A 21,247-nucleotide genomic window follows, 5' to 3' on the forward strand; every position below is an offset into this window, starting at 1 on the left:
ACACAAACACACACAAACACACACAAACACACACAAACAGAGTGCAGCACAAGGGAGTGCTCTTTTTTGGCCTCTTTACCTTGGCCTGTGGCCCTCCATTGCTGCCCTTTCTAGTGAAAATGTCAGCCCATCCTTTTCTTTCCCCCTCCCTTTGTTCTGCTTCTCTGCCCAGGTGACATAAGATTCATTTGGCAAAAATCAAGAAAACACTGTCCGCCCGCCCTGCTCCACCAACACATACTGCAACACAAATCTTTGATAGTTGATGGTGTTTGGAGCTTGGACGTAGTGTCTAACTTAACTTCAGCAATGATTACCGGTGACACACACAAAAGGGAATAGAAAAGCCAGCTTTATGCCTCAGCTTCACTATGCATTCACAGACACTAAAAGTTAAACTGCATTTCCTCTGAGCCCCAAACAACCTACAGAAACTGAGATACTGTCCCATCATAATCTGTAAAAGCTTTCTAGCAGTTACAGAATAATACATATTTGTAAGTGCGACAAGTACCATACCAAAAAAAGCAGAGTAAGGTCTGTCTTATCAGGGAGCTCTCATTGTGGAGACAGGAGAGAGGGGAAGGAAAGAGAAAGTATTCTTGTGCAACTGTTGTTGCTTTTCCATTTTTGACAGCTATAAACCCTTTTTAAATTAATTTACTGTCTGAATGCATAAAACGGAGAAAATGAAAATGGAAATATGTTAGAGGCAAAACAAGAAAGCTGAAGTTGGTATGCAGCAGAGAAGGGGAGATAATGATAATGAATTTCTGACACACAATGACAGAGAGTAGATGACAGCTAGAGAGGAGATGTATTGTAGTGGTTTGTGAAGAGGGGAAACCTGCAGCTACTCTTGAGGGACTGTATCGTAGTGTGTTATTATGTGCATCTCCATGCATGAAAGATCTGTGAACCTACGTAGTTTTTTTTGGTTGTCATCTGTTGAGATTAATGCACTAAACCTCAAGATTGGTTTATTTTGCCAAAGCAAACACCCAATTAGAGCTCTGTGTACACAGAGCTGCTACAATATCCGAGCCTTCACACTGCAGTGAAAACAACATTGATGAGAGAAGCTCATCTGAATGATTCATTTTTGCTGTGTTCACTCAAACAAAATGTTCACAAGTTGTGACATACTGACTGCTACTTCTAATATTATTAAACGTGGATACTGTAATTCAAAAAAAAATATTTGATAATAGGAGAGCTGCAATGATTAGTTGATTAATTAGTAGTTTAAACAGAACATGAATTAGCAACTATTTTGATTGAATTAAATAAATGTTTTGATCATTTTTTAAGCAAAAATGCCGAACATTTGCTGGTTCCAAATTCACAAATGTGAGAATATTGCGCTTTTCTTTGTCATGCACAATAATAAACTGAATATTTTGGGTTTTGGACTGTTATTCGCATAAAACAAGACATTTGACAACATTATCTTGGGCTGTGGGAAATTAGAATTTTTCACTTTTCATAGACAAAATGATTAGTCGAATAAAATTAAAACAGTATATAATATTATTATTAATAATGATAAAGAAAATAATCAGCAGATTAATCGACCTAAAATAAAAGTTGAGCAGTAGTCCTTACATCCAGAAAGAGCAGGTATGCTTAGAAATGCCCAAAGAGTACGTGATTAATTGGTACAAATTTATAACCAAAAACCTTTAGTAAATAGTTTATACCTTGCCTTTGTTGTGGGTCAAAGGGTATACATGTGTACTCATTGAGAACCCATTATGCGTCAGTACTTTTCCAAACAAATATATCCCTTTTTTTTGAGCATGCTACTTAAGACATACTTATCTCATCCACACACACACACACACACACACACACACACACACACACACACACACACACACACACACACACACACACACACACACACACAACAACAACAACAACAACAACGCTTTGACTAGACTGATCCATCTCCTGTGTCAGTTCTATTTAGCATCAGGTTGTTTGGTGCTGACACTGGTAGCCTGCGGAGACCATCCAATCAATAAAGAACTGCATTTAGCATACAGCTGATATTGATTAATTGTTTCTGGCAAATTGGAACCAATTCAAACCTCATCTGTGCCAGGTTGAAACATTCCAGGCTTGCAAGTGTGGTGCAACATGAAGTGGGATGGCATTCTGTATAGACAGCCATCAGCCCTTTGATTTCTCTTTACTTCTTTTCTTTTAAGATGGTAGAGACAAACTAAAATATAAGGGAACAACAGTGTTATCGTCCCTATACGACTATTTTCAACTTTACCAAACTCAGATACCCTGTCTTTACATACATCTTCCAGGGGAGAACACTCTGAACACCTGGGTGTTGGGATCCAGTGGAAACGTTTATTAAACTGGAAATTGAATTGAATCACCTATTATAAACATTGGAAACTCTCATTTGATAACATGACAGCACAGAGATGGTGATTTTTGTAGTAATTTCCTAGTACAGAAAGTTCTGTACTCGACCGCGACATAGAGTGAGTACATCACACATAAACAAGATAGTTATAAATCATAAAATGAGTGGAATTTATCATGAAGCTTACTGTAGCACTGTAACTTACATTTTTATGACTCAGAGGGTATGGATGGGGATACATTATCTTTTTATTACTACCAACAATTCTTAGAAAAGACTTTGTTTCAATGGTTCTACCAAAGTCTGATTCCACTGGTAAGTATCTATGCCTGTAGACTTTTACAATCAGAAAAATTAATAAACACATAAATGAGCATCATATCACATCATTTGGTGAACGAACATAACCAGTGTAGTAAACACTGAACCATCTGCCTGACATGGAGCTACTCTACAGTAATCAAAAATGGAATTTCTGGAGCTCCATGCTGCTACAATTAAGCTATGTTTGTCTGTGTCTACACAGATGATACTTGTTTCTAGAATAAATGTATTGCTGGTTTTGGTCTCTTCAGGGGATTTATTGATACATAGAAAATATAGCATACCAGCAGCTTGATCCTTTAAATTTGGAAACTGGATTTCAGTTTACCAAGCTGTTACTAAAACTGAATTAATTCCCTATAACATGTGGGGAAAAGTCATATTTGAGCAGTGTACTATATTATGTATGATATCTTTACCTTCTCCTTGGTGCCAGACTGTGAGATATCAGGCCTGGTACGGATGGTAAATGGGGATGCAAGCCTCAGCAGTATGCCCTGGAACGAGGGCTCCATCTTGGGTGAGACAATTTCAAAACAGTCCTTGAATGAGAGGCTCCGATGAGGCTCAATGCGAGCCTGTCTCCTCAATCCTTCTCCAAGCTGCAGTAGCTCCATGCGAGGCCCCAGGACAAGGTGAAATGGAAAGGCTCTGCAAAACGTGGCCAGGCCAATGCACAGATCACTGGGGTTGGTGGAGAGTGAGAGGAGGGGGCGTTTAGTGCTCACAGAGGCAGTATTTGGGAGGGAGGAGAGGGAAGAAGGGCATATCTCCTGGATTTGGAAGGACAAGCAAACTGTGGGAACAGAGGTTGGGAAAGGAGAGGGAGGAGACGGGGACGAGGAGGGTGAGACGGTGGGGGACGCAGTCGGGGTGGGGGTTGTGGAGTCACGATCTGTGTGTTTGGTGTCTTTATTGGGCAATAAGGGAGTTAGCGGTGGTACTTCTTCCACCTCAACTTCTAAATGAAAGATCCGCCTGGCAACAGCTCTGATCAACCCTGGCATGACCAATCCAACAACAGGGGCAGGGTTGAAACAGTGAAGAAGCAACACCTTCCCTCTTCCATCTTCTTGCTCTCCAACTTTATCTAATTTTCGTCTCCCTTTCTCCTCCTCGTAGAGATCTTTGCACTGGAAAGAGGGGCTCTCAGATGAGGCACGGCGCCCCGTGGAAGTGCGAATGTGTTCTAAAATGGCATCAAAGCCATTGAAGAAGTCCTGGAGGTTGCCACCTACAGCTCGAAGCACTCGTTCATTTTCTTCAAAGCAGAGGCCAAAGAACTCCTCTCCAAAGTGCTCTCGCAGCTCACAGAAAGGTACTCCTGAGAGAGGATACAAAACACCAATGTCAGCGACGCAGAATAGCACTCTATTGAGGATACACACAAATGATCAACGTCATACATGACATGTCATTGAGGAGTAAATAGACTTGCACCTTGGTTCACTGTAGTTCAGTATTATTTCTGAAGGCAGAAACATGCACCTGAGAACTTTATAATTGTACAATATATAATCATTTTCTGTTATAGCTGTCTTTTACACAAAACCTGTTGACTTATTAAAACATGTTAACTCTGCTCCATGATATGTTTTGACCAAGATTTAAATTCAGAAAAAATGTTAAGCATATGCAGAAGTGGTTCAATGTAATCAAACATTAAATCCTTAAAATAAACATGTTACATGCCTTCTAACAGAATAATCTAAATGAAATAGGATTAAAGGATTATGGCAAAATGAAAACTGACATTTCATATAATTAACTAGAACAAAACTCCAAACGTGCAAATAAATTAAAAAAATTTGGAAAGGATTAATAATGGCTTAAAAAGGCACAACTATAAAAACTTGCGTAAGAAAACTGCTAGCAATGCAATGCAAGAAGGGACACGGATTCTTAAGATACAATTCAAAAATGTTGTTAAAAACTCCTTTGAAATTAGCAAAATTAGACAGAAAAAATAGCTTATTCTAACTTAAATTGAGTCACACATGAAATATTGACTCTAGCATAAACAAACACCACAGAGGATATTTGATTACTTTCAGGGCTAGGAGTGCAATGCAAGTGTGTAGGCACAGTGGCCGCGGTTACTGTAGTAACTAAAATGTCACACCTAGTAAAAACTCCACTGTGTCTCAGAAAAGTCACTTCGCCAGCTCAAAGACATATGGCAGGCATTTTAATATTTTTTATTAAATATTGGGGTAAAGAATTGCTAATCCTTAAGGTGAGTTTTCTTTGCAGCATGGCTAGATCAGGCCTGTAGGAAGTGTGCTGGGCTTTGAAGCAAATTGGACCTAGTCGCCAAACAGCGGAAATGCAACTCCACACCACACGATGCTGTCTGGCCCAAAAAAAAAAATTTCCATAGACTTACGTGGCGAAAGAGACATCTGCAAATCAGTGGATACAATATTTTGAGCATCACAACCACTGGAATGACTCATTTTACAATCCAAAGTTTGATCGATTCAATTTAATAACATTTGAAAAGTCCATAAGAGCTGCACATAAATAAATATTTGAATAAATATGAAATAATTTTATCCCCATTCAAGTTAGCGGAACGCTAAACTGAAAGTAGCCTGCACTGCCAACGTTGGTCTCTAGTGCGCCTGCTTTATGAGCCGTGCAGTGCTGAAGCAGTGCTCAACCGGGCTCCAGGATGGCTTTATGCTCCACTGAGCAACTCTGATAGGAAGGAACGGGGCTCCGCCTTGAAAGCTGTATTCCGTTTTTATGGAGGCCTTCTGGATGCTTCCCTGTGGATATATTCCAGGCACATTTAACGGGAGTAGATCCCTGGGCAGATCCAGAACATGATGCAGGGTTTATACCTCCAATCTGACCAGAGAACACCTCGGAATCCCACGGGAAGAGCAGGAAGACGTGGCTGTAAAGAAGGATATCTGGGCTACTAGTTAGCCTGCTGCCACCATGACTCACATCCAGATAAGCGGCAAAAAATGGATGGATAGATGGATAAACTGCAACAAGTAAGCTCTGCTTTACTCACAGAATGCACATGGGGGGCTATATCAGGTAAAGAGGGTGTACCAAGCTGCTGACTTCTAAAACCTGCTATAACTACAAACAGATCGCAAGCACCATGGAAAGCTTACAGTAAAAAGAACGTGATGGAGATAAACAGACAGATAAGAAGATGACTATAGAACAGAGAAGTTAACAAATACATCTACAGTGGTTGTATCTCTAACAGAATAAGAGGACAGAGAAGAAAGACAAAAAAGAGGTCAAATACTGTAGATTAGAGGCAGTGTGTGTGTGCATACCCCTTACTCTAACCCACACATGTATAAAGTCAACCCGTTCTCACTCCAAACTCGTAAAAAATACAGACGCTTGGGCAGTGGCTGTCAGCGTCAGATACGACACAGTATGAAAGCCCAAAATTCCACGTAGGAAGGTAGGCTGGGGGGATGGATGGGTCAAACAATGCAGAACCTTTACCCCAGAGACCAGGGTTCGTGTCTGGCGGGCTTTTCCTAAACCCAACTGTTGTTTTCTTCTTTTCCGGTAGCTGTCGCTCAGTCCGTAGGGAGTTGGGTTGGGAGAGATGCAGCAGTAGCAGCCTGCCCACTCTGAAATCTCTCCATTAGTGCATGTAATTTCAATGATCAATAAAGACTATATAATATAATTCCTAAACCCAACTGTCCCATTCTTGTCACAGAAACTTACTAACATTGTATAAGCCCACCCACGATCTTTTTCTTGACCTAGCTGTGTGAAAAACGGACGACAATAGTACCGACTAAGCGTGTTTAGACATGGCGCTAAAGGAGACTTTTAGCATCAATAACTCCAAAGGTACCAGACCAAGCATCCACATTTTATGTGATGGGAGTGAGAATGTGTTGATAAAGTTTTGCTGTAAAGCACACAATAATACAAACACATCTTACTTTGCTTCACATACTTACCCAGTATGGTGGCCATGTACTGTAGGATTTGTAGGACATCTTCTTCTGAACCAGAATTTTCTAGAAATGGGCACTTCTCCTCTCTCTTCTCTCTTCGCCTCTCCTCATTGCCAACTTCCTGACACCTGTCAAAGACACATACCAAACACGCTCAGGGTAAGTCACAATTAGCCATGAGATCAGCAAATAAGAAGAGCTAATAAGCCAATTTGGTGCAAATTAGCTCCATGTCATCCCTTAAGATGTACCATGGACGACTAGTTGTGTGTTTTAGTGGCAAAAGCCATCAGACTGTAAAACACTTCACTACAAACTGTGCGGCCACTAGTTCTTTAGGATAATTTCTTCGTAAGAAAGCAGATCCTTAAAAAAAAGTCTTTTCTGAATGATATTTTTTGTCTAGAATTGCTACTGATATTTTAAAAAGCTATTTCCAGTGCAGTGGGCTCTGAAAAAATATTCCATTTGATTCCATTTTGTTGGGTGGTGGCAAAAATCTCAGAGACACTATCTGCATTGAGAGATACCATTAAGGTCAGGTGAGAGTATGTATTTTTGTGATATGGTTGACCTCTCACATTAATTAGCCTGTGTAGATTAATATAAGTTGCTCACTGTGCAGATTTACTGAAGCAGCTGGACAACATAAAGGCAGGAATTGTCCCCAAGGTCACCTCCACAGTGATGATAATACGTGATGCTCTTTCACTTCGCACACAGATTTGTTTCAGTTTGAGAATAGCTATGTAGTCACAAGCTCCATTTCTAACCTTTGTGCCACTACTACATGTACTATCAAACAAATGGAATATTATTTGCTTTCTGGTTGCTCTTTTGGATTCAAAATTATTGGCCAAGGTATTCACACTATAGAATGTTCATGTTCGCACAAACACATACCCTGTATAAAATAGAACTTCTGGGAATTCTTATACTCATTTAGTATAAAGTCACTCAATCACACATTAAACCAGTGGTATAAAAATTATCAAGGATCAGTTCCTTTAATCAAGCACAGAAAAAATACCAATAAAAAGTAAGACCCAGGTGTATGAAGAGGAATGGACACAAGAGAAGAAAAAAATTAAATCCAGAGAGGTCCCAATCCAGTGTCTACATTTGTATTCAGTGTGTGCTTCATGGACAAAGTTAGTACATGTTGTGCCTGACTGAATCCAAAGTTTGACTGTTTTGACAGGGAAGGACAATGAAAGACAGGCAGAACCACACAGTGTGTCTATATATATGTGTATGTGTGTGTCTGTCTGTCTCTCTCTGGTTCTGTGTGACCCAAAAAAGACAGAGAGGCAGGGAGAATGAGATGTGGCAGAGACAGTGAGAAGCTCACAGAGATTAAACAGACAGATTAAACAGACAGACAGACAAACAAGTGTGAAAAATAAAAGCAAATGGGAGTAAATTTGTTATAGGGACACAAAGACAAGCTGTCTCAAGTTGGTGGCAAAGACTGATTAAAGACAACCAGCAAGACAGACCATCAGCAAGCAACAAAGTCTTACCTGATCTCTTGTTGTCTGTAGAATTTAAGAGTTCGCTGTAGAGCCTCCTGAACAGTCTGAGTCTGCAAGAAGTGAAAATATTAGACATTATCCTCAATAAGATGCTATTCTGTCTGTCTGTCTGTCTGTCTGTCTGTCTGTCTGTCTGTCTGCGTGCGTGCGGGCCTGCGTGGGTGTAATCAAATCAATGTTTAAAGCATGGATAAGGACACTTTAAGTAAGTCATGGTCATGGATACATGGTTACTGCTAATGGCCTGGGAGAGCATGACACACAGTTGTGCCCAGACTTCATGCACACCTGGACCTTCTGAGCAGACCATAAACCCTACCAATATATCATCTGAAGTGGTATTTGCAGCCAAGACACATTCATATTACACAGGCCTTTTTCACCTAAGACATTTTTCACGTGTCAAAAGCAGAAAAAGCACAGGTGTAAATAATCAAATTAACTACAAAAAATTATTCCTAAATCAAATTAATTAATTTATTAATTATTAATCCTGGATTTGTGCATGCTGGCTCACTGTCACGGCTTATTGGGGCACATGAAAATAACCATTGTTAATGTTATTAGTCGCACCCGCGTTTTTCCTACTCTGACAAGTCTGTAAGCCTACAGATTTCTTATGAAAAATAAAGTGAAACACTAACTAGTTGCTATTGCTTCAATTGGCATCAATTCAATTGTATATTTGTGAGGTCATAGAGAAGTTCTACTAATGGATAAGATCAATGTTTGTAGAAAAAATTATTTACCCAATGAACAGATCTTTTTTTGTATTTTTGTATTTAAAAATAGGCAACAATAATATATTTCCAAAACACTATAATGCACTCCTTGATTGTCTGTGTGACGGGTGTATTTTGCGTTACTGACAGCCTAAGCATAAGGAGGCGGGTCCAATGTGATTATCTGGGATAAGGCTTTAAATGCCAGGCTGTGACAATACTAGAACATAGTGTGCCAGCGGATGAGGTTCAGTCTTCCCATCCGGACAGATACAGGGAGGATTTTGTGTGGTGTGTGTGTGTGTGTGTATGGGTGTGTGGGGTGTGGTGTGTGTGTGTGTGTGTGTGTGTTGTGTGTGGTGGTGTGTGTGTCTGTCTGTCTGTCAGCAGGTGTTTTAAAAGGTGAATATAATTAATTCCACATCAGGTTAAACAAGAATTAGACATCATATATTGTAGCTAACCAGTTGGTATTGCAAACGTTTGGAGCTTCTCAGTGTTGTGAGCCATACGTCAACTTAATAAGATAGGCACTGGTAGCTAAACGAAATACCTGCATTGGGCTATATTTGTGAGGAAAAACTTCCTGTCACCTCTCTAATCCCCATTTACATGTTTGTGTGCATGTTTAGAGCAGAAATTGTGTTTTCTCATGACAATCTCCTCTTACTGAGTCGTTGATTCAGCTACTTATTTACCACAGAGCATGAACATTATAGGATGTGCACATAAGATTCCTACAACATGACCAAACAAGCAAGCCCTAACTGTTATCAGCCACACATTCACACATGTGCAAACATACTGTACACACATCATCATTAGTCCGGCATTGTTGCAATCACTGGCATGTTTACTGTACACACAAATCGATACCGCATCACACATTAATCTTACTCAGTCACACACACAATCTAACAGCTGGTAGAAAAACGGGTAAAACAGAATGATGGTAATAAAAATAAAGGTTTTCATGTAACTGAATAAATATCTTTAAATATCATTATGTACTCAGGGCAATGATGATCATTTCTAGACTGGATAAATGGCATGTAAGAGAAGATTAAAAAAACAAAATGTTCCATTAAAATGAAAACGTCTAACTCAATTTCAGGTTGAAGGTCTCAAACTCTGTCTCCTTTAAGACACACTCTCCTCTCCTCCTTCTCTTTCTTTAGTTCCCTGTGGTCATTATCCAAACCACTCTGTCTCTTTTGTTTGCTCTGTTTCTTTACCTTGGGAGGGGAGCAGTAACTCACCAATACTACCTCCATTCCTCTTCCTCTGTTGCTCTGCATTGCTTTCTTTCCCAGTGAGACTCAGTCATACTCTTCTCTAGTGTATGTAAACCTGCCTTTTCAAGTCTGTCTGTGTGGTTGATTCCTTCCCTTCATTGTATTTCATCTTTCTCCTTCAAATTTCCATTAGTATGAACTGGTGTGTAATATGGTCACAGAGCAGTGGGCACTGGTGCTTCAGCACAGTTGGAAAGCTGCCACCACTACTCAAGAAAATAGAAACTAATACACCAGATGAGACCCAGCCAGATAAATCCCAGCATGAGACGCATCAGGCCTCAGGGAGGAGGCAAGTCATAAAGCAGGTACAAAGAAAACAATTCTGTTGCAATCTGCTTTGTATCAGGATTTGTGACGCTGCCTCTGAGCATAGTTCAGCAATGAATGTGACTATGCAAACTATTTTACTTTATATCTAGCTGTTGGAATGCACTTATTTTAAATCACTTTTAAATCACTTTGAACAAATATGTAAATGTCTAGGGGCGGCTGTGGCTCAGTGGTAGAGCGGCTGCCTGCCAATCGGAAGGATGGTGGTTCGATCCCTGCTCCTGCAGTCATTGTCGAAGTGTCCTTGGGCAAGACACTGAACCCCGAATTGCCCCCGGTGCTGCGCATTGGAGTGTGAATGTTTATGAATGTTTATCTGATGAGCAGGTGGCACCTTGTACGGCAGCCCCGGCCACAGTGTGTGAATGGTGAATGTTTCCTGTAGATGTAAAAGCGCTTTGAGCAGTTGTTAAGACTGGAAAAGCGCTATATAAATACAGCACATTTACATTTAGACAAAATAATTCAATGCACTTCAACAAAGATGCATGTCCCAAACATGTCGGTGTACTATTTGCCACTATAAAGATGAAATTATGCTTTGCAGGGCGGTGTGTTCAAGTACATTTGTGTGGCTCTTTCTTTTACACTTGCATGCAATATGTTTGAATTTCTTTTTGTTCGTTCCGAAACCGCCTCTATTAGGATTTGAATCAACCACTCAGCTTGCTTGATGCACAGGTAAGCACAAAGCATTGTTGAGATTTGGGAGATGTGCGTATAGACTTTTCTGTGAACTGCAGTTATACAGTGCATAATGCCTCTCTCTGCGTTGGTTCACATAGAAATTTGTGTGTGACTTAATTCCAGTTTAAATACTTAAGTTAATGCTAGCCACTTGGGGAGACAATTATGTATGTTTTTAAATCAATAAGAAGATACACATGCAATTATAAGCCTTTCGGTGCATTGATGACAACCTTGAGCCTTGCTTACCCACAAGCCCATTGGTCATGCACATCTATAAGTTTGAAAATGCCAACCAAAGAAAAAGGGCATATATATATATATATATTATATATATTTTATATATATATATAGTAGAGACAACCAAAATGTTTTACATAATGTTTTTTTAACAGGAGGTTCCCTAGCTGAATAGTTTAAAGAATACTATAGAGCAGTGGTTCTTAACCTGGGTTCAATCGAACCCCAGGGGTTCGGTGAGTCAGTCTCAGGGGTTCGGCGGAGGTCAAGACACACACCCGACTCATATGATTCGTGATGACACGCCCCGCTTGGCCATCATCAGAAGGGTTCGGTGAACGCGCATATGAAACTGGTGGGGGTCAGTACCTCCAACAAGGTTAAGAACCACTGCTATAGAGCCAAGACGAAACCGACCGAAGGGCGGCAGAAAAAGTTGCAATTACAAATCTGTCCGCTATTTCAGCACCATGGACAGCACCATGGATTTATCAAAACACAGTTGGGCTATATTGGATATTTCAGAGCCATGGTGGGGGCCATAGATTCTAACTTGCACGAACCTCGGTCAGATAAAGGATCAATAAGTTGGGCGGACTAGACTAACATACTGAAATAAACAACAGAAGCGGGACTGCATTCCACCTTAAATAATCTATGGCGTTATATTGATTGATTTAGTTATAGTATTTTTCTACTGTCACTTTCCAAAATCTATACTGGTATGTTGTTTTCGAGATTTTTTGAGAATACAAAATGTCCAATGGAGTTATGAATGAATATTCTTCTCTGATAGGAATGAAATCACTGGAGGGTTATAGATCAACACTTTCTTTCTCAATTGTAAGAAACTAGCCCCATTCATGGAAAGTATACAAACAAAAGAGACAGGCTGATCCCAGTAAAAAGACAATTTCAACAGGTACAGTATTTCATGGAGGGGAGAAATGTACAAAATAGCCAGTATGTGTAAATATATAGCATAATGATCAAACTGCAAATTTAACTGAAAGCAAAGTAGATATACTCCTTAGTGAAACTGTAACCACAAAATTGGGATGTAGATTTACCAGAAGACACACATTAGCACACTTACACACTTGTCTCACACTTTTCATTTTTGTGGCCAACACTCCAGCCTTTTGGTCAGCGAGTCATGGGTCACTAAGCTAATGGCTACCTTCCATATGTATACACAAAACAGAGAGCGGGAGGGAGACAGAAAATGAATGTTTACACACATGTGTATGCGTGTGTACTGTCGCTTCTGGGTCAGTGTGAAGACAACCACAGAGAGCTTGCACTGTTCTCTCTGTCACGGTCCATTGCAGTCAACAACAGCCACTGTCGCTGCACACAGCCACTGTGTGTGTGTGTGTGTGTGTGTGTGTGTGTGTGTGTGTGTGTGTGTGTGTGTGTGTGTGTGTGTGTGTGTGTGTGTAAGAACACAGAAGATAATAAACTGTGTTGTGTTACATGTATGTAAGTGAGTGAGTGAGTGAGTGAGTGAGTGAGTGAGTGAGTATGTATGTGTGTCTATTAGCTAATTTTCTAGTGCATGTTCCTATTTACTAAGCAATCTTTTCCTTTTATGGAATCCTCATTATACCAACAGACAGACACATACATATCAATATTTAGTGTCATACAAACCTATCTTTAAGTGTTCTCTGTGCCCTATTTCTTCACAGATCTATTAAAGATAAGGATCAGTAAGAGCTACAGCTGAGAGCTGAAGTTGGCTCTCAGTGGTCCTCTCCAATACACACCAACTTCAGATTTTTAGCTCCACTGTTGAATTTCATTATTTTGCGAGGTTGTGTCTGGGCATCAAAAAAGGCTGACAATCACTGCTCTCCTATATCGACTTCCCCTGCAATCCAAATTGTGGAGAAACCTATTCCCACAATCTCTAGTCTTAGAAAAACCACAGCAGTGTTCTTATTATGTGGGTAACCAACATAAATCCTAGGACCAAGTGAGCTCAAAATCCCTTGATTAGAAGCAATGATACAAGCACAGAACTGTTTATTTATCTTTCTATATTTTATTAATCCATTGACCTATCCATCAACCCATCTCTAACACTGGCCATGATACAATGTGGACTATTTAGACTCAAACAAGATGTGACTGTTGTTGTGAAGGAGCACTGTAGACTGTTGATATCTTCCGTTGTATGGCTTTTTTTCATTTAACCTTATAGACCATATCTGTAGCTGTTGCTGTTATTTGAACGAGACTACTGAAAAACATGGACATAGTTTCGCTTGTGTTTACTAATAAGTGCCATTTTCGCTATTATTGGAGCCAGTAAAACAAATTTAGTCAAAGGGAAGTCACCCTTGGTAGAGTTTGAGTGAGATAAGCAAGGGGCAAAAACCATGGCTGATACACAGTCAGTCAAGCAAGCAATGCCCCAAAATACTCTTCACCTCTTCATTATGGACAAAAAAACACTGAAATCAAACTAAGCTACACATTAGACAATACATTTTATATCAACATTGAAATAAATGGCTTACATTAATGTAGAGAACTGTTTGCTAGTACTGCTGGTGCCACTGAGCATCAACTTTGCAGTACTATCTCACTAAAACAGTGCCACCTCATATCAAACCACGACCAACCTGTCACAGCTGACTCTGGTTTAGGATATTCTACATCCCCAACATGACACAGCACGTTTACAAGTGACTGGTGTAGAATGTTGAATGTTAAGCAAGCTTATGAGAGATATCTTTTTCTCAGGAGTAGACATACCAAACATGAAGTTAAACATCTGTAAATTGCTTATAAATTCTACAGGTAGCCAGAGATTACATCGAGATTATCATGTTCCACTGTTTTTCTTTTTTAATAAACAGTTAGTTAAATGTTAACCATTACAACTCGATCACATATGTAGAAAGAATTCACTTTGTATTCATCAGAGAGTTTTTCAGTTTTAAATACAGCCAAAACTCCTGTAACATTGCAAGTGTCATCCTGTGAATGTCACTGTTTGTGGGCTACCTCCCTAATATTGCTGTTGAGTTTCTTTAGCAATAATAAAGAAATACTAATACTAATAATGATAATACAATTATGGTATCTGCGAATATTGGCAGGAAATCTCTGTTCTGGCCAGAAAGAAGTTTGGACAAACCTAGGTCAAATCTTTAGCCTATGTCACACCTTTGGTATCTTGGTACTATAAAGCAGTCAAACAATGTCAGAGTTTGTAGACATTTGTTTACTCTGTCAGTCAAATGACATTGCATCACCTTTTTACTTACATACTATACACAGTCCCATGCCAAACTGATGTACCATTACAAAGGACTATGCTATAACATGTGCCATCCATCACAATTGCCCTTAGTTCTAATAGCTGCTTTATTACATTACAGCTTGTTGTACAAGTGAGACACACAGAAACACTCGTCACATCATTACGTATAGGCTACACAGACAGAGCATGGACCTCTCTCTCTCTCTCTCACACACACACACAACAAAATATTTATTATATAATCTGCCAGATGATTCAGGCTATCAGAAGTGAAGGATGAAAAGAGGCTTTTCATAGACAGCACACGTCACCGCATGATATTAGAAAAGACATCCTCTAGGATTTTGCACAATCATGCTATGGTGGAATTGCTTAAATGTTGTCTTTTCCTGGTCTCAACTGCTGTGTTTCTCTTCAACTTTGGAGACAGCTGTGTGGGATGGAATAAATGCCTCAGGCTGTGTGTTCAGCCTGTGTGTTGTCTGTTTCTCAAAAAAATGTGTGTCTGAGTTTCTTCTGAAGATCAGTCAGAAGGTCAATAATGCCCAGCTCTAATTGTACACAGAATATTTAAAAAAAAGAAAAAGAAAAAAAACTAAATACAATTTATTAATTTACAATATATTTTAGAATAAATGTAAAAACTATATTGGTTTATTAGGATAGTATTCATAGGAGCCTGAATATTAGTATGGTAGTTATAGGCGACACTATGGTTTTATGGCCCTACAACTTGGACATAGGCTGTTTGATGATGTTACACGAAGGCAATGTAAAGCTCTTCAGGCTGAGCTGGAGGCCTACCGTGGGTGAGGTCAGTCGCCTCAGGCTCTCCCCCAGTGAGTCCAGGTTCACCCGTCTCCTCCTGGTGACCCTCTTGTGGGGTCCACTGGGTCCTTGCTGCTCCTCGCCCGCCGGACACGCCGACCTCTCGGCGGGGCTGCGGCCGTTCCAGAGCACCGCTCTGTGGGAGGAGTGGAAGGAGGAGAAGGGGCAGCCTCGGTTCTCCTCCGCCGGCTCCAAACCGCCGTCCCCTCCGTCTCCCCCAGGGCTTTCGAGCCCGCAGTCCGAGCCCACCGAGCTGCTGAACGACTCGGAGGAGATCTTGCGCGACGAAGAGGACATGGTGGTAGTGAGGAAGAGGAGGAGAAGAATGGTGATGACAGTGGTAGTGCTGAGGGTGATGATGATGCTACAGTCGGTTCCGTACCACGTTCGCCACTACGCCGGGGAGTCATCAGATAGTGGGGGTGAGGAGGGTAAGGTCTGTCTGTATAAATATGTATGCATGTGAGAAGTGGGTTCGCGTGCGTGTGAGATAATGCCCAGGTCCGTCTGTGTCTATGTGAGCATATGAGATGCGTCTGTCTGCGTGTGGGACTCAGCAACCTATTCAGAGGGAGAGAGGGATGGAGGTGGGGGGTGGGAGGGGGTCGAGCGAGAACGAGAGCACTAAAGGCACGCAAACATTTATGTAAGGGGGTGGAGGAGGTGGGGGTCTTGTCCCTTAAAGACCGTCCTTCTTTAACGTTATCTCCAAAGCGAATTTCACTGGGAGGCCAAACACCCCAAAGAATGTTTCAAATTGAAAATATAAAAATAGATAACCTCAAACAACAGTATTTTTAAGCAGAGCGTTGGCTCTCGAGGCAACTATGTTAGGCAGACGTTACCATAACTGATGAAATTGCAAACCAGAAAAACGAGAAAAGGTCGCAAAAAATCGACATGTAGTCCACCACAGTAATTCCGACACATGTTAATCGTTCTTCTGACACATTTTTGGCTTCTGACGAATGTGGCGTCTCCCCTCTTCTCCCCACTTAGAGAAATCCCCAAAGTCACGGCAGATGTGACTGCTTCCCTCTTTCCTCCGTCCCTTCTCCTCCTCCTCCTCTGCGACAGCGGTTCTCCTTGTCTGTCTGCCACCTAACCGTCCTCTCATCATTACTCCATCTTTCACTTTTATTCCTTCACCATTGCTTTTGGCTTTTGTTTCGTTTTGTCTCTTTTGTCGTCGGTCGGAGTGAGGGCGAAGAGGTGGCTGGAGTGGAGGTGCGCGTCTGCGCGAGATGGGGAAAACGGAGAAAGTGAGCGCGCGGGCAGCCAACAGCAGCACGCAGCGCGGTGATGTTCTGGATAAGAGCGATCTCCCAAGCTCGAGCTGTGAATTACCAACGCATCAGCCTGCTGCTCTGCGTTTTAGTTGGACATAAACCACAGCCAATCAGAAGATGGATGGATGGATGGATGGATGGATGGATGGATGGACAAATACATAGATGAGCATGCATCTAGAATTATATTTTTGTCAATTTTCCTTTGATAGATGTCTAAAATTTAAAAGTGTCTACACTGTCAGATGGAGTAATACTGAATCCCTTTTATGTAGGCAATTTTTATTCATTGTAATATGTTTGCCTAGACACAATACTGGAGAAATGTCCTTACGGTAGTCCTCATTCCAAGGGTTAAGAGCTCAAGGGAAAAGCCTTCAGTAGGGATTGTTTTGTCAAAAACATGATTCCAGAACAGGAGCATTTGGTCTCTTAGTATCTGCATATAAGCCAGCTGCAATGTGTAGTCTACTGTGTGCACTGCACTTAATGGGAATTCATAATTCATGCAGGTAGCAGGTGAGGGTGAAGGGGGTCAATAGGAGCCCAACAGCAAATTTTTGCTCTGGGGCCAACTAAAACAATAATCCAGCCATGTATATGGGGTATACATCAGCTACAAATTAAAATAAAACAAACTATAGGCTATTTTTTTGATGAAATGTTTGGTTATTATTTCTATTTATTTCTACATAGTGGCATTTAAAGTTTCCTATCATGTTGACATCTTGGCAGCCAACAAACAGGTGATTGTTTTTCAATTAACTAACTGAAAATGGCAATTAAGCAACAGCTGATTGCAATCAAACAACAGTCCCGTCCAGTAAGTAGGCTAAGCCAAGTTCATGGCAATGTTCCAAATGTGTTCAACGTGGATATTCAAGGACAAATTTGGTTCTGCAGGCAGATAATGGAGCTGGCAGCAGTGGTACAGGCTTGTTGCCTCCCATCAGAGAAACATAATGAAGCTTGTGTCTGTCTGATCACAGCTATGACCTTGGCCTTGATTGGCAGAGAATGTCTGTTCATTGAGGGCCCAAAGGGACATATATAGAGACAGACAGAGTGAGTGAGTGAGTGAGTGAGTGAGTGAGTGAGTGAGTGAGTGAGAGAGAGAGAGAGAGAGAGAGAGAGAGAGAGAGAGAGAGAGAGAGAGAGAGAGAGAGACGATTTATTCACACAAACCACAGTGTAGTTTCCTGGAGGTGCCTACTAATTCATTTGACTTTCTGGAGCAGCATGACCCCAATACATTACATACAAATTTGCTCCTTCTCTCTCTTATACACACACACACACTCTTTTTCTCTCAGACATAGTGTGCACTAACACACATGCACACGCAGAGACGTACACACACACACAGACACACAGACACACACACTCACACACAATCTCCTTTTCTCTTGCCTTATCTGGTTGCTTGCTCAGTCTGCCATCCATCAGTAATAATGTGGCCATTTAATAAAGCCAACACCGCAACGAAATAAAATACTGTTCCAGAGAAGATAGGCCCACGAGCAGGCAGCCATCTACAGCTGAGTGCAGAAAGGGCAACAGCTCAGTAACTGTGCAGTCATGGAATTAGAATAAACAGAAAGGGAATCTGCTGGGGTATCATGGTAATCTCATTCAATTGGTACATCTGACATGGACAACATCACGTTTTAATAACATTACCATGGAAATGAAGTATGGAGCAGTCCAACCCTGAGTCTCAATGGCATCGCTCCTTAGAAATGAACTGGATTGATGAAATGACTGGATGTATTATGGCTACTGTCATGTGCTCTTCCATATGATTGTGTTTATGTTATAATAGATATGATGAGTCATATTTCCAAATGACGGTAGTCAGTAATTAAGAATTGTCCATATGCCATTTCTGCAGTAATATATGTATTATTTGTATATTTCCAACCTTTATTTTAAAGTCGAGGAATTTTATTTTGCCCTGGATGGTTGAATTATTAAATCAGTCATTTCAATATAAAGTAACACTAAGCCAGATATATTATTAATATAAAGTAAGTTTTACATTGAGAGTATTGCTGTAAGTAAGACTACATAAGAAGAGGAGGAAATAACTAATTGTTTTGCAGACAGAATTACAATATCATCTCAGGTACAACCCTGCATATTTTCAAGCAGTCTACAAGCATGTATTGTCTTGGACACCACAGGGGGAAAACCACATACAGCATACAAAACCACCCAGGAGCCGACACACATGGTGAGCAGTTTGTGCCCGCAAAATCGGAAAAAATGTGTAGTTGTGTAATGCAGGAAGATAAGAGGTTGAGCCCGGTGACACACACACCAGTAAGTCAAAAGCAGGTTTTCCCCAGAGATACAGACACACTCAAAACACAAAACACAATTGTACATCCATGCATTGCCTGCCACACAGACTCACACAACTTGAAAATTTGAATGCTGTGTAGCACACACTGGAGCTTTTAGATATATTTGTTATTCTAAGAGGTGTGTGTGTGTATGTGTGTGTCTGCATTAACAAGCAGGTCAGTTTCAATTGTGTAACACAGAAGACATTGTGTTATTGCCTTATGTTTTTTTCAAATATATGTCTCCTGCCGGTGGAATGACAATGTGAAAGAATTGTAAAGAAAGGGAAGAAGCAAATCAATGAATGAAGAGCTACAGAGGATGAAACAGCATGGCGTGCAATTGCAAAATAACTCTAGGAAGGACATATGTATGTATCAGTGCAGCATAGGCAGGGAGAGAAAATGGCTGTCTCAGGTCATAAATCTGCCCCCAGACAATCTAATTGGCCATAACCATATATCACTCCACGCCACTCTGTTGCTATTAACCATGAACTTGGGCCTCACTGTCACTTGCCTAATATAAATAACCTGCTGTACCCTCCCAAGGGATGGTTTCAAAGGTACAAATCGGGTCAAAGAGTAGCAAATTGCATGTTGTAGAAGGAATTTCAGGAATAGACTCCTAAAAAAATTATCACTTTATGATTAGACCTTTGAATACTCATTTGGATTGTGGGATTTATTTTCAGCAGTTGGATCATATTCAAGTGGTGGACAACAGAGGTATCTGACAAACTGAATTACTATTGACTTATGATGGAACTGGCACTCTGATGCACATATAAACAATAAATAATCCACAGTCCATTGACTGCCTAGCAGCAGAGACACAATGGTCGCCATGGCTTGCTGATCTATACAAAGAAATGGGTCCTACCAAGGTGATGTCATAATAATAGTAAATATAATAATACACAACTCTTCCTAGGAAAATAAACTTTCCTCAATGCCCCACTGTCCTTGTTGACAGACTGGGGTCTGGATCCTACAAGTAAAAGACAATCCCCCTGCTCTCAACATGGACCTGTTCCCTTGTCAAAATGTTTTTCTTTCAGGAAACACTTTTTTCGTTCAATGTGGCGTGAAATTAGTGCAAACTGAGGAGCATGTTAACAATCATATCATAATTGAAAGGGCCCTGTTGTTAAAATAGTTCGAGACTACAACTACAACGTTTCACTCCTTTGGAATGGATTCCATTTCTTCTATGCAAGTGAGAATTACTTCCCCATATATATTTGAATCACAGGGAGCAGAAATATATGAAATTGTATTGTAGAGAGAGAGATTAACATATGGGTTTAAAGTGTACCACAAATGATAACACACAAATATCCTACATATAGTATATTAGGAAATTACTGACTACAGAATCTTCCCCGATCTGGCATATCTATTCTGACTCTCCCTGATAGAGTCTCTTTTAAGTTACGGATGCTCTCTTCATTAACTGTCACACTGGAGAGCTTGCAAGAGTGTGAAAACCTGATTCTGCCGTTTTTTCCCTCGTGACCACCTATACAATTAGCGCAATAAAAAGCAAAAAGTTTTATCTTGTGATTTACAAAAATTCAGCGGATTTGAAAATAAAGGGTATGACATTGACACGGCTCCAATTTCGGCCATGGCCGCAACCTGCTTTATGAGTGTTCCACAATCCCCCAACCTAGCTGTTTATGTGGCAAGAAGAGGGAGAATCTAGCAATAAAGCCACAACATACTTTACACGTTTGTTAAAAACCATAACACAAAAACATCCCCTAGAGTCTTATTTGATACTAAAATACCTTCAAAAACTACCAACAAATCCCAGTGGTCCGGTCTCAAGGGCCTTTTCAACATAAAGAAATGGTGATAAACTATTTCTGGCATGTTTATGTAACATAAAAATAACAAATACATGAATCAAGGTAATTTTATTGTATTTTTTTATTAGAGTAAAAATGTCTCATAAGTTTTAATAGGAATTTTACATCAAATTCTGAATTGGTGGGTGCAACTGTGTTTGTGTGTGTGTGTGTGTGTGTGTGTGT

General features: G+C 40.4%; 1 protein-coding gene across 1 annotated transcript in view; it reads right to left on the reverse strand.

The window, feature by feature from the left end:
• gucy1a2 (guanylate cyclase 1, soluble, alpha 2) overlaps positions 1-16,917 on the reverse strand; it is a 40,221-nt gene extending 23,304 nt beyond the window's left edge. The window contains exons 1-4 of the mRNA XM_032511943.1: positions 15,551-16,917; positions 8,184-8,245; positions 6,664-6,788; positions 3,130-4,034 (exon numbers count right to left, since the gene is read on the reverse strand). Coding sequence (XP_032367834.1) covers positions 3,130-4,034; positions 6,664-6,788; positions 8,184-8,245; positions 15,551-15,871 — 1,413 coding nt within the window. The 5' untranslated portion in view covers positions 15,872-16,917. The remainder of the gene's footprint in view (positions 1-3,129; positions 4,035-6,663; positions 6,789-8,183; positions 8,246-15,550) is intronic.
• Between the last annotated feature and the right edge of the window lie 4,330 nt (positions 16,918-21,247).

This window comes from Etheostoma spectabile, chromosome 3, assembly GCF_008692095.1.
Source record: "Etheostoma spectabile isolate EspeVRDwgs_2016 chromosome 3, UIUC_Espe_1.0, whole genome shotgun sequence".
Classification (NCBI taxonomy): Eukaryota; Metazoa; Chordata; class Actinopteri; order Perciformes; family Percidae; genus Etheostoma; species Etheostoma spectabile.